Here is a 14,082-nt window from a genome sequence, read left to right on the forward strand (position 1 = left end):
ATATATGTGTGTGTGTGTATGTATGTATTTATTTATTTTGAATCATTATAATTGAACAATATACATATATATTTATAATACGTTTATAGTAAACATCAATTGGCCAGTTAAAAGAAAGAATTGAGATCTACCAGTCTGGAAAAGTCATTTCAAAAGCTGTATTGAAATTAAGTATGAAAATGTGTGTGAAATATTTTTAGTTGAAATAATCACAGCTTTAATAAACCTCTATTGGCCTGTTTCCACTGAGTGGTACGGTGTGGTACAGTTCCGTACCGAACCGAACCATACCGTACCACTTTTTCGACATCCTTTTGAAAGGGTACCAAAAGGCGGAGCTAGACGTGCAGCTGAACGCTATTGGTTTACAGAGATACGTCATTTGCTTACGCAACAAGCCAGAATGAAAACAAAGGAACCGCCATGTTTAAAATACACAGCCGAAGAGCAGAGATAACAGCGTAATTATATATACATATATAATAACGAGCCATGGTCAACTCGAGCTAAAACAAACCTTGTCATCATCTTGATGAACAGCCACAAAATCAAAAAGAAGAGCAGATTTACCGTGCCCTGTAGTTTTTTACGAGCCAGTCTGAAACGCGAGCGGTTTCGCTTTTTTGCTTGTGCTCGCCGCGCATCTTTATGTAAAATAAAAAACTTTTTGAGCTGATGATAATAATGTGTGCCTGATTATTGAAGTGCTTTTGAAACCCGATCCTGTCAGAAACTGACAAACGCAAGAGTGAAGGGTGAAAAAACAAAGGAGAAGCCGGACAAAAAGGAGCATATCATTTTTTAGCAAACGTAAACAAACTGCCATGTTTAACTATTATTATCACCTTTTGGACTATTATGAACTCAGAATTATGGAATTACTCTCTAACAGAGGTTACATGTGCTACTGAAGATTACAGACACAGATGAGAGGTTTGCACTGACTTTGGGCTTAATTTTGTGTTGTTTTTGAACCTAAATAAGGACTAAATGTATGCTGTGTGCAGTTCTTCTGTAGTTGGTAACATATTGGAGACTGTAAGGGTCTGTATGTGTTCATATATGTTGCATTTATTTATTTATTATATATAATTGCAGATGTTACAGTAGGCTATTTCACACTGTCATTGATCTGCAGTTATCATCAACTCATGTTCATAGAAAAGTTAGTAATAAACATTTATACACAAGTATTTATGTGTATAAAGCATCTGTTTAGTGGAAAGTGCTTCTCATATAATATGCAAGGACCTATACAGCTTTACTTTAGGCATTTTTTCGAGCAAAAATGACGTCAATTGAAACTTTTTGCCATACACCACATCCACCAAAACGGTACCCTTGGGAGTGGAAATGCAAGCCTGATAAAGTCATTGTAAACGAGCCATAAGTTACAGTTCAAGAGCTAAAAATAAAACCCTGTTAATTCAAGTCATTAAAATGCCAGCACTTGTTAATTCAATACGCTATTTTTCTAGTTATTGCTATTTAACAATGTATTTTAAATACTTTTGGCATTATTTTTGTTCCATACAACTGTCATGCAATATCAATACAGACCTAAATCCCTGAGGAAATGTTTCCATCGCTTTGTTGAATCTGTGACATTCTATTAGAGGACATCCGGAAGTATCTTGAGTTCTAGCAATGTGTGTTTAATTAACTGGCTGGTGAGAGTATCCATGTCCTGTTTCCCATTCTGCAGCTTGATATTAGTCATCATGACAAAGATTTTGACTGTCATGGTTGATTACACTATTGCTGGCAATTTGAACAGTTGAGTTATCAGTGCAAATGCTCAATCAGACAAAGAGGGACAATTGGGAAATTTATATATAAACCTGTACAAGTTTATACTGATGACACACTTACAAATCCAAATATAACTCATTTGATACAGTTCAGAATGTTGCATTGTGACGATAGTTTCATTATTGATTTAATAAAGGCTCAGTTGTTACTGATGCAGTTCAAGTTAAAAAAGCAGTTTGATGTAAAATACATTTTATTCAAAGTAACAAGGACACAAACATGACATTAAAACAATTAAATAGGCATTAAATAACTGATATAAATACAAAAATAAATATGTATAAAAAGTATGAACAATTTAAAATAACATCCAGGACCCTATTAAAACTTCTACATCCATCATCCATCTCATCATCTCATATAAATGCAAATCAGATTGGAGTGTTTTATGTAGTTTCCTTGACCTGAATTAAACTGATGAATGATTGTTGATTAATTAGACAGCTTCATTTATTGTATTCTGAATGGACTTTGTTCATGATCTTCAAGTGTTGTAAGGCCTCTTTTTTCAGTGCATCTCTGCAATATGACAGCACTTATGTTGCTTTTTATAGACTAAACATGCAATCACAGAGAATTAATATGGTTTAAAGGCAGTTGAGTGCATTTTAAGCTAAATTGTATTTTCAGTCTGTTCACACAAACCCAAGGTGCAGCAGCAATAACATCCATTAGCCCTCATGGAACTTTGGAATGGGTTTTATATTGAATGCCCAGTTTTTATCATGGTTTTGACAAGCAGGCTGTGTTACTGGATCACTTCATTCACTAGTCAAAAAACTAATCTAACTTGTAATTCTCAGTTAATCTGGATTTATTTGGTGTGGGTTTGAGTAAAATTGTAATGTTGGTTTTATTCTATAAAAGTCTGATTATATTTCATCAAAATTTTAAGCAACGATATTGTCATTAAGAGCGTTTTAGTCTTAGGTAAGAACAGCAAGAGTTTTGATTTGCTTCTTGAACGATTTCTTAAGAAAATGTATATAAAAATGCGTTTATTTTATGCAATTTAAGCTCTAAATGGCAACATTTGATTCTAAATTCATAAGAAATATCATCAGTAGCTTACAGAATAAACACAAAACGATGTATTCCTCAAACACATAACTATAAATCCATAGAAAATGAAACATTTTAAGTGGTTTCTTCATTTATTTTTTAAGTGGTGGTCAAAACTTTAAATAAACCCAAATCCCATTCAAGTTGATTCAAAACTTCCTGCTAAAATGACTATCATTTAACAAAAGTTAGTCACATTTAAAGGGATATTTCACACCAAAATGAAAATGTATTCAATATTTACTCATTGTCAAGTAGTTCCAAAGATTTATGAGTTTTTTCTGTTGAACACAAAAGAAAATTAACCAAGCTTAAAACCTGTAACCGCTGACTTCCAGTGAAGGAAAAACAAATTCTTACAGGTTACGGGTTTACAGCTTTCCACAAAACATCTTCTGTTGTGTACAATACAAGATACAAACTCAAACGTAAAGGGTGAGGAAACGATGACAATATTTACATTTTGAGGTGAACTATCCCTTAAATTCTACTCATAATCTGTTTCATAGCGACACCTATTGGTTATCTCTAGCAACTGCCTGCAGCTGATTTACAACACTGTATTTTTATAAAGTGCTTTTTTATCATTCACTCTATGTATAAAATAGCCTTCATTGTAAACAAAAAACTCCAATAAATATTACATATATAACTTATCAATTAAGTATAAAACAACATACATAGGAAATGTTAATTGGAACTAAAAAAAGGATAAAAATCCATCCCTTCAAATGTTAAGGCAAGTCAAACGATACGACCATGAGGCTTTAAGTTTGTTTTGTTTTTGTTTGTTTTTTTTGTTTTGTTTTTTACCTCAGCTCTTGTTTACTGGCACCATAAAGATTGGCTGACGGCTACTGGTGTCTTATGATGGTGTATCAGGGTGTTTGCGCTTCAGGGATCCAAGTGCTCTGGTGTAATAGTCACAGAAGATCAACAGTTTTTTATGAATCTCTGCATTGGTCTGGTACAGCTGCCAGAAGGTTTCCAGAGGAGGCAATGTGGGATGGACGATCTCGGGTGCTGTCTGTCCGAGCTGTAAGGAAAGTTAGATTGCTGTTTAATCACAGTTTTATAGGCTCACTTATTTCATTTTCGCAATCTGTCAGACAGATTTATGTTAAACTGTTTCGTTTGTTCTATATTTTCCCCTTTATATTGTCACCTCAAATCACATGAAGTGTTCAAGTGTTGTAAATAACAATATACACTCACCGGCCACTTTATTAGGTACACCTGTCCGACTGCTCATTAAAGCAAATTTCTAATCAGCCAATCACATGGCAGCAACTCCATGCATTTAGGGATGTCGACATGGGCAAGACAATCTGCTGCAGTTAAATCGAGCATCAGAATGGGGAAGAAATCTGATTTAAGTGACTTTTGATGTAGCATTTGTTAGTGCCAGATGGGCTGGTCTGAGTATTTCAGATCTACTCAACAGATCTACTGGGATTTTCATGCACAACCATCTCTAGGGTTTACAAAGAATGGTCCGAAAAAAAGAAAATATCCAGTGAGCGGCAGTTCTGTGGGCGCAAATGCCTTGTTGCCTGGTGGTGGTGGTGTAATGATGTGGGGGATATATTCTTGGCACAATTTGGGCCCATTAGTACCAATTGAGCATGTCAACGCCACAGCCTACTTGAGTGTTGGTGCTGACTATGTCCATCCCTTTATGACCACAGATGGCTACTTCCAGCAGGATAATGCCCTGTCATAAAGCGCGAATCATCTAAGACTGGTTTCTTGAACATGACAATGAGTTCACTGTACTCAAATGGCCTCCACAGTTACCAGACTCAATCCAATAGGGCACCTTAGGGATGTGGTGGAACGGGAGAGTCACATCAGGGATGTGCAGACGACAAGTCTGCAGCAACTGCATGATGCTCTCATGTCAGTATGGACCAAAATCTCTGAGAAATATTTAAACCCAGTACTAGTAAGGTGTACCTAATAAAGTGGCCGGTGAGTGAATAAAAAAAAAAAAAACATTTTAAAAATAAATGACTATTTGTAGGTGACAGACAGCACAGTTGTTACCTCTTGGAGCACCTTCTGGATGATAGCTTGGATAAGATGAACAATCTTCTTTGTTTTTGAGTAATCGTTCCCCAATTCGTCACTATTCCGTTGGACCCAATCAAGATGGAACTTGAAAGATTTAAGACCAGAGTACAGCTGTGCCAAGGTACTGCTCACCTGTGGGCCAAAACAGATCGCATGTTACAATTGACAATTTTCAAAACAAGCTACATTATAATATAGTTCACCAGCGTTATTTTTAGTATCCTGACTTATGAAAAAATGTATGTTTTGCTTAAGAGTAGCTGTCTTCTTTTGTTATGCGAAAATAGACTTGTCAGTTGTAGTCAAACATGTTACAGTATAGTTTGATGAAAAAAAAAGCACTATCCAATCATATTTTCATATCAATCAAGTCTATAAGTTTCAAGTCTATATGTTTGTTCCATTTCAGACCCACTATGGCATATTGGTAGGGAAGATACAAGTTGTGTTTATCAGTGAGAAGACATGGCAGATATGAAGATTACAGGCAGAGATGTGGATGTGCTACCTCAAGTGAATGCAGGTCTTTTACGCTGTAGTTCAGTGAGGGCAGGGATGATAGCGAATGTTCAAAGTCAGTCAACTCATTCTGAAAAATAAAAATGGGAGTTTTGTAAGACAAATAACAAGTTTAAAGAGATAGTCCACTCAAGAATGAAAATTCTGTCATTATTTACTCACTCTTCACTTGAGTTTCTTCTGTTGAGCAGAAAATATTCTGAGCAACGTCGAAAACCTGTAACCATTGACTTCCATAGTATTTGATTTCTTCTATGGATGTCAATAATTACATGCTTTCCAACATTCTTCAAAATATCTTCTTTTCATTTCAACAGAATAAAGAAACTTATAAAGGCATGGAATCTCTCAAGGTTGTAATTTTTGGGAAAACTAGCCCTCAAAATGACTTTTTCTACTAAAATGAGCATAAAAAGCAAGGTTATTCTTACTGCGTTCATTTGTTGGGATGTTAATTTCAGGAGCATACGCATGTCTTGGTACAGCGTCGACAGGTGTTTCTTTCCTTGTGGTAGATTAGCAGGACGTGCTCTGATGAAGTCAAAAAGCTCAACGCAAGCCATCAGGATGATGAGGGGAAAGGTGGAGTCAGGCGACACTGTTAGCACAAAAACAAATGATTTCTTATTAATGCCACTGAAACAGCTGCTAGAGACACAAGTGTGAAACAGTGTGTGTACCGAACAGCTGTTTACTCAATAAAAACATGCATCTGTGCTTCTCCTTTTTGGTTTGTAATGGTTACAAAGGTTTTCGCCCTACTGGAATTTCCATGTTGGACACACACACTCACACATGTATAGTATAACTGCTGCTGAGTGCATTTTGTGCAAAGGATGTGAGTCAGCATTTTTGTTTAGTTTTTAAGTTATAATTTTGTCTATAGTGGCTTTGTGTTTGCGAGTGATGAGCTCAGGAGATAAGATCAGCAAATCTCACTAAACTTGTAAAACTGGTGGAAATGACAACAGATATTGTGCAAACCAGGGATTTCCAGCTATCAATCCATTCAGGAAGTCTGTGTTTCTGAATTCACAGTTCTCAATGAATGACATAGGGTCATGTCCTCTTTGAGAATGAAACTGAAGCACTAAAAATAGTCATTATTGTTTTAAAACATCTCAATATGTCATTGATAGCCTTTGTTTTCTCACAGTTTCAGTACAGATATGATTCATTTATTCATTTTCCTTTAGCTTAGTTTATTTTATTCATGAGGAGTCACTTAAGTTATCCAGCATATGTTTGAAACAGTGGATGTCCTTCCAGCTGCAACCCAGTACTGAGAAAAATCCACACAAACTCATTCACACACATACTCAAGGCCAATTTAGTTTATTCAGTTCACCTAGCACATGTCTTTGGATTGTGGGGGAAACCGGAGCACCTTGAGTAAACCCACATGAACACAGAGAGAACATGCAAACTTCTCACAGAAACGCCAAGTGACCCAGCCAGGACTTCAACCAGCGACCTTTTTGCTGTGAGACCAATGAGACACCATGTGCAGTTCTTACTATTAACAAACCATAACGGTTTCCACTAATTTGCTCTTTGTTAATAGTTATTAGGGTAGATCAGTGATATAAAACAAGATAATAAAGAATATTAGTAGAGCCCTGAATAAGCCTTAAATCTAAACCCTAGCCCGGGCCTTGCCCAACAGCTTATCAAAAGTTTTGGCCCTAGTCCAACCCAAAACCCCCTTTTTTCCCGCCAAACAGCTTATACTGTTACTGCCATTAAAATAGACCAGATTTGTATTTAATAGAAATATGTTAAATACAATAGTTGATGTGGGCGATGTGGTAGCGAAGTAGGTAGTGCTGTCACCTCACAGTTGCTGGTTCGAGCCTCGGCTGGGTCAGTTAGTGTTTCTGTGTGGAGTTTAAATGTTCTTCCTGTGTTCGTGTGGGTTTCCTCCGGGTGCTCCAGTTTACCCCACAGTCCAAAGACATGCGGTACAGGTGAATTGGGTAGGCTAAATTGTCCGTATTTTATGAGTGTGAATGGATGTTTCCCAGAGATGGGGTGCAGCTGGAAAGGCATCCGCGGCGTAAAACACATGATGCATAAGTTGGTGGTTCATTCTGCTGTGGCGACCCCAAATAAATAAAGGGACTTAGCCAAAAAGAAAATTAATAAATGAATAGTTGATGTTTTTTTGTTTAGTTTTTTTTATCAGAATAATTTAGAAAAATGTTCGTTTTTTTTAAATGTAAGATTTAGTTCAAGTGAAATCGATATCCAAGCGGTATGTGGTCCATAGTGAGTTTACTCAATGTAACCAAATTTTTGCTACTTTTTAATTTATTTACTTATTTACTTATTACATAACTTAAATTGATTATTTAACAGTATACACTACGGCAGGGGTACTCAATCCTGTTCCTGGAGATCTACCTTCTTGCAGATTTCAGTTGCTACCCATATCAAACACACCTGAACCAGTTATTTAGGACCTAAACACCACTTGATAATTACAGGCAGGTGTGTTCGATATGGGTAGCAGCTGAAATCTGCAGGAAGGTAGATCTCCAGGAACAGGATTGAGCACCCCTGTACTACGGTATATTGAAAAAGCAAGACAGCGTTTGTGTGTATCTACTTGCATGGTGGGAGATGGTTAAAGAAATCTATTGGCTTTAGTTTTGCTGGCAGTTTTTCCGCACACTAAAAATTACAATTTAGCTAGCTATTGTTTAAAACAAGGTTCAAAATGAGTAAACCCTCTTTAAAACAGATAAAAGTAATTGAGACATTTGCCAAAAGGCCTAAAACTAATGAGACAAGTACTAATCCCCCACACAGAGCGAAGACCGCAGTCTCATCAGCACCTGAGTCGGGGAAAGTCCAGGCCCAGCCTGTCATGCACAGCCTCCTCGCATGGAACCGCTATTCCATTCAAAGAGTTTTGAACAATTTTATCTGACAGACTGGCATAAATAAGCAGACATCCTCCCTCACACAGCTAGTTTCTGAGTTCTCTTACACTTCAACTTTGAGTTTGTTCTTCCGAGGTAATCTGGGAACACGTACTGCTGCAAATGCTTTGTAAACACCTGTCCTGCTCATGAATTAAATTATGATTGACTGGCGAAATAGATGATTTTTTAACTAACAGGGAAAACAGCTTAATTAAATCTTCTCTGAAATAATGAATATTTCACTTAAATTTTATTTAGGCTAGATTATTATTTTATCTGATGATCCAGTTCATGTTTTGGCGCTGAAGCATATAGTGGACTTGTTTTGAAGCACTTTACCTCAAATGTTATTTGCTCTTCTATTTTATCTAGTACATAAGAGACCATCAAAAAATAAAAAAAAATAAAATAAAAAATATATATATATATATGCATTTATCTGCACACTACTGATTATTAATAGCAACCTGCACATATATTCATATATTGTAAATCTGCTCATAGCTTATCCAACCTGTATATAATGATCATAGTACATCCATCTGTAAATATCACCATAGTTTTTCTATAACTGCACTTGCTACTATTGCACTGCTGGTTAGACCTAAACTGCATTGTACCTAGTTGCATTGTACTTGTACATTTGTAATGACAATAAAGTTGAATCTAATCTAATCTAATATATATATATATATATATATATATATATATATATATATATATATATATATATATATATATATATATATATATATATATATATATAAAAACTAATGATGTCATAACTAATCTCTTTAAATAATGTAGTCTTTGACAGCAAGCATCAGTGTTTCTTGAGCTTGAAATAAGAGTAATGGATAAGGTGCAAAGCAGGTGCCCCTGGACTTACAAGTTGTGCATTGCACATAACCAGTTGGCTCATTATTTAAAGTTGTCACTATTTGAAAAGTTGACCAGAAGATTGCCTTTTCTCTAGCGTTTTTCAGTTTCATGTGGCTGAAAATCTCTATACGTGAGGCATCACTGTCACTTTCGGACCGCATGCATTAGATGCCATTTATTTTTTTTACAGTTTTTTAATAAAGCAGGCCCAAAGCCCGATATGCGTGCTAGATATGACGTGAAAATTGGCTCTGATGGGCTCAAATGCAGGGCTCTAAATATTCACTTTGCATTTATGAAATAAACAGGCAATATCTTAAAAATAGGCAGGCAAGAAGCCACTAGTTAATAGTGAGAATTGGTACTTAAACTAAAGTGTTACTTTAAGAATATTTACACCTTTACCCTTATGTTAAATCTTGGTTACCACACATTAACCATGATTTGCTACATAAACAATCAACTGAGGACTTTGATATTGCTTCTGTATTTTTACACCAATAAAGTATTAAATATCTGAAACCAACATTTTCCCAGTTTTGATTTGAAACTTTATTAGCTTTATATTTAGAAATGTTAAGACTCTTAAAGTGAAATGTGAATACGCTTCATTTGCGCTCTAATAATTGTCCAATTTCTGTCCCGTTTGATGTTTGCGCCAGTCTTTAGCCACAGCAAATTCAAATGAGCCTTGACAGAAGTCTGTCTGAAGGTCGTATAAGCCTTCAAATACATTCAGCAGATATGTGATAACTGTGATTTCACCCTATGATAAGCATTAGAGGGAAATGAATGGCTATTTGCGCAATTAACATCTTTTGAAACCTTAAGGTCACAGATAAGCGTTGAGTGCCACCCCTTCAGATTTGATGGCATGGTGGCGAACGCCATCAAAACCCGATGTCTGCATGCTAAGTGAAAAAAGGCATTGACTCAATTAGTGACCAGCTTCTGACTCATTTGCAGACATCCTGGTGAATTTTGCTTCACCTTGATAGCATCTTTTTGCTTCAGTCAACACATTTTTGAGATTGTTTTGCAATATGAGCTTGTTGATGATGTGAGTCGATATGCGTGTTTGTTTTCAAACTGGACAAAGTTTACAGTCTGGGGTTGGAATTCTGATGCTGCAGCAGCCTTAAGAAATTTCTGAAATCTTGACTTTACCAGTTCTCAATATTAACTAGTTCTTATTATCTGATTATTATTTAGATATTGGCTTAATTATTACTTATTCTGCATGATCGTATTCTATGTCCCTAATCTGATACCTAAACCCTACTACTACTACTATTAATGAACATCAAATTAAGAGTCTATTCAAGCAAAAGCCAGAGTTAAGGGTTTATTAAAAGGAAGAATTGTACCTTAAAGTAAAGTGGGACCAATATTTTGATTTCCTTCATTCATTTTTTTACCTTTGGCTTAGTCCACAGAAGTCCAAACTATGGCCCACGGGCCAAAGTTGGCTCATGGTAACCTTTGAGTTGGCCCTCCATCCCATATGAGAAGTGAGAGGGTTAAGCTAATACCTTAAACAGAGATCATAATGTCTAGTGTAATGTAGCTTGTTATGTTTGTTTGTTTTATTTCTGAACTAATAAAAAGCAGACTGAAAATAAAAGTTTCATTTAAAAGCTGTAAATGAAAAGATTTTTTCAAATATAAATATTGTCACTCAATGGTCAGTGTACAATGCTGAGGGTAATGGAGGCAAATCAAGGCAAAAAAACAAGTGCAGCTTAAGTAACTCCATTCTGCTATAAATTAGATTATTTTTTTTAGTGTAATAAGTTCATTATAAAATAAAAAAATATATATACTGCATTAGATATTATAAAAACAATGTTTTCTGGTTATTTTGAAATATTAAATAAATTAGTAAATCTCCAATGACAACTTTAATAAATACTGGCATATTTACCTTCGGCCCACCACCCTCAATCAAGTCTGGCTTTTGGCTCTTCATAAAAAAGTTTAGGTACCCCTGGCTTAATCTCTTTATTCATCAGCGGTCGCCACAGTGAAATGAACCGACAACTTATCCAGCATATGCTTTACTTAATTAAATTTACTTTATTTAATTTCATGTCAGCTACATATCAGAAACACTTGTAATAGTTTTAGAGAACAATAAAATAACTGTCTTGAATGTTAATTAAACATGATAATAAGGTATCGTCAGTCTGACTGATTTACAGAATACATTCTCAAACCCTTGACCTTAATGTGGTCTGATATTAAGAGCAAACTAATTTGACGAACTAAAAGAATCTCATAACTTTAGCAATGAAAAAAAAGGTTACAATTCCTTTACAATATTGAGTATCATGGAGATTACAATGAACTGTTATAATGATGAACATCTAATAATAATCCTATTTACACACACAATACTGTGTGTTTCAGTCTCAAGAAAAGGTGTTATTTGTTAAGGACTTTGTTCTCTGATATTGGTTTAGATGTTCATCATTATAACAGTTTATTGTAACCACCATGATATTCAATGTTAATCAGATTTTAACCATTTTTTTTTTCAAAACTAAAATTATAAAATTACTTCAGTTCATCATATTAGTTTGATCTTGATAACAAACCACGTTAAGGTCAAGGATCAATTATTTTGTGTTAATCAATCAGACTGACCATGCCTTATTATATTCTTGATAACAGACCACAGGATCAAGATTAGTTTCTGTAAATCAATCAGACTGAGGATGTCTTATTATCATGTTTATTTAACATTCAAGACAGTGATTTTATTGCTGACTAAAAGTATAAAAATGTGTTTTCAGAAGGTGAAATCAGCTGACATGATCCTAAATAAAATATTAAATGGATCCCAAATTGAAATAAAATATTTGCTCACACTTTATTTTAATTCTCGTGATTAATAAACGATAAACTCTGGCTTTTGCTTGAATAAACTCCTAATGTGATGTTCATTAATAATAGTAGTTGGGTTTGGGTATTGCATTAGGGATGTAGAATAGGATCATGCAGAATATGTACTTAATAAATAATAATAGACAGCCAATATCTTAATAATAGTCTAATAATAAGATATAAGTGTGACCAAAATATTTCTTTTAGATTTGGGATCCATTTAACATTTTATTTAAGTTCATGTCAGCTGATTTCAGCTTTTGAAAACACATTTTAATACTTTTAGTCAACAATAAAATCACTTTTATTCACATCTTGAATGTTAAATAAACATGATAAGGCATCGTCAGTCTGATTGATTTACTGAAAATAATCTTTATCCATGAACTTAATGTGGTTTGTTATCAAGAACTAGTTTGAGGAACTCAAGTCATCTCATAATTTTAGCACTGAAAAAAACTGGTTGAAATCTGATTAACATTGAAAATCATGGTGGATACCATGAACTGCTATAATAATGAACATCTAAACCAATATCAGACAATAAAGTCCTCAACAAATAACACCTTTTCTTGAGACTGAAACATATATTGTGTATGTGTACAGGATTTTAAATGATTTTTGCCCATCATTAGCATTTACCTGTTGTACCTTTAACTACATTAATGATGCAGATAGTCTAGTGGTTAACACTTTAGTTTATGTACTAGTTCTCACTATTAGCTAATTTCTTATTATTATCCTATTATTAATTAAGATATTGGGTGTTTATTATTACTTATTAAGTACATATTCTGCATGATCGTATTCTACATCTCTAATCTAATACCTAAACCCAACTACTTCTATTAATGAACATCAAATTAAGAGTTTAACCAAGCAAAAGCCAGAGTTGCTGGTTTATTAATCCCGAGAATTGAAATAAAGTGTGAACAAATTTCAATTTGGGATCCATTAAACATTTTATTTAAGGTCATGTTGGCTTATTTCAACTTCTGAAAACACATTTTTATACTTTTCGTCAACAATAAAATCACTGTCTTGAATGTTAAATAAACATGATAATAAGACATCCTCAGTCTGATTGATTTACAGAAACTAATCTTGATCCTGTGGTCTGTTGTCAAGAGCAAACTAATTTGATGAACTAAAATAATCTCATAATTTTAGCACTGAAAAAAAGGTTAAAATCTGATTAACATTGAATATTATGGTGGTTACATGGAACTGTTAAAATGATGAACATCTAAACCAATATCAGAGAATAAAGTCCTCAACAAATGACACTTTTTCTGGAGACTGAAACACATATTGTGTGTATATAGATGATTTTTGCCCTCTATTAACATCTATGTGTAGTACCTTTAATTACTTTAATGAGACAGAAAGCTTGTGGTTATACTGACATTCTCAAAACACCTTTCATGCTTAATAATTTGCATACACACTCATATAAATCTACCCTCTAAATTTGTTCATATCTTAAATTCCTTTGGCTATGTTGTAAAGTGGCAGAAAGAGAGGAAAAAAAGAGGAACTTACGTTTCATGGTAATCCCAAAACGTAGTAAACACAGTGCACACACTTGTCTTTATCACTCTACTAACATTTAGAGTAGTGAAAGGGTTCCCCTTTATAGCATGGGCCATGACACACTCTGACTCACATTCACATTCAGAAAAAAAAAAAACACAGATCTACACACCCCCGTCACACCAAACATATCTCTTTTCTAAAGAACTCAACAGCTTTGGCTATTTCCGCCAAGTTGATTCCTCCAGAGCTGTACGTTACCTATTTTGGATTTCTTTTCTTTCTTGTTTTTTTTAAGGCGTTCTTTGTGAATTAAACCTCTCCGCCAATGTGTTTAGAAGATGTTTTCTGACAGGTTTTGCCAGATTATCTTTGATATACTGCTATG

The 14,082-nt window shown here is 34.6% G+C and overlaps 1 protein-coding gene across 1 annotated transcript; it reads right to left on the reverse strand.

The window, feature by feature from the left end:
- Positions 1 to 1,831: 1,831 nt before the first annotated feature.
- On the reverse strand, positions 1,832 to 13,768 carry il11b (interleukin 11b). Its single transcript, XM_021468285.3, has 5 exons — positions 13,704 to 13,768; positions 5,898 to 6,064; positions 5,456 to 5,536; positions 4,921 to 5,079; positions 1,832 to 3,910 (listed from the first exon to the last, which is right to left on the reverse strand). Exons 1-5 carry the CDS (start codon positions 13,708 to 13,710, stop codon positions 3,740 to 3,742), a joined length of 585 nt encoding a protein of 194 aa, XP_021323960.2. The 5' UTR covers positions 13,711 to 13,768; the 3' UTR covers positions 1,832 to 3,739.
- Between the last annotated feature and the right edge of the window lie 314 nt (positions 13,769 to 14,082).

The sequence above is a fragment of the Danio rerio genome, chromosome 19 (assembly GCF_049306965.1).
Source record: "Danio rerio strain Tuebingen ecotype United States chromosome 19, GRCz12tu, whole genome shotgun sequence".
Lineage (NCBI taxonomy): Eukaryota > Metazoa > Chordata > Actinopteri > Cypriniformes > Danionidae > Danio > Danio rerio.

Coding starts and splice junctions, on each gene's coding strand:
- il11b (XM_021468285.3), bottom strand. Junction 5,537..5,897: donor CATCCCAACAAATGAACGCA/GTAAGAATAACC, acceptor TTTATTTTTCAG/AATGAGTTGACTGACTTTGA. Junction 5,080..5,455: donor AAGACCTGCATTCACTTGAG/GTAGCACATCCA, acceptor TTTGGCCCACAG/GTGAGCAGTACCTTGGCACA.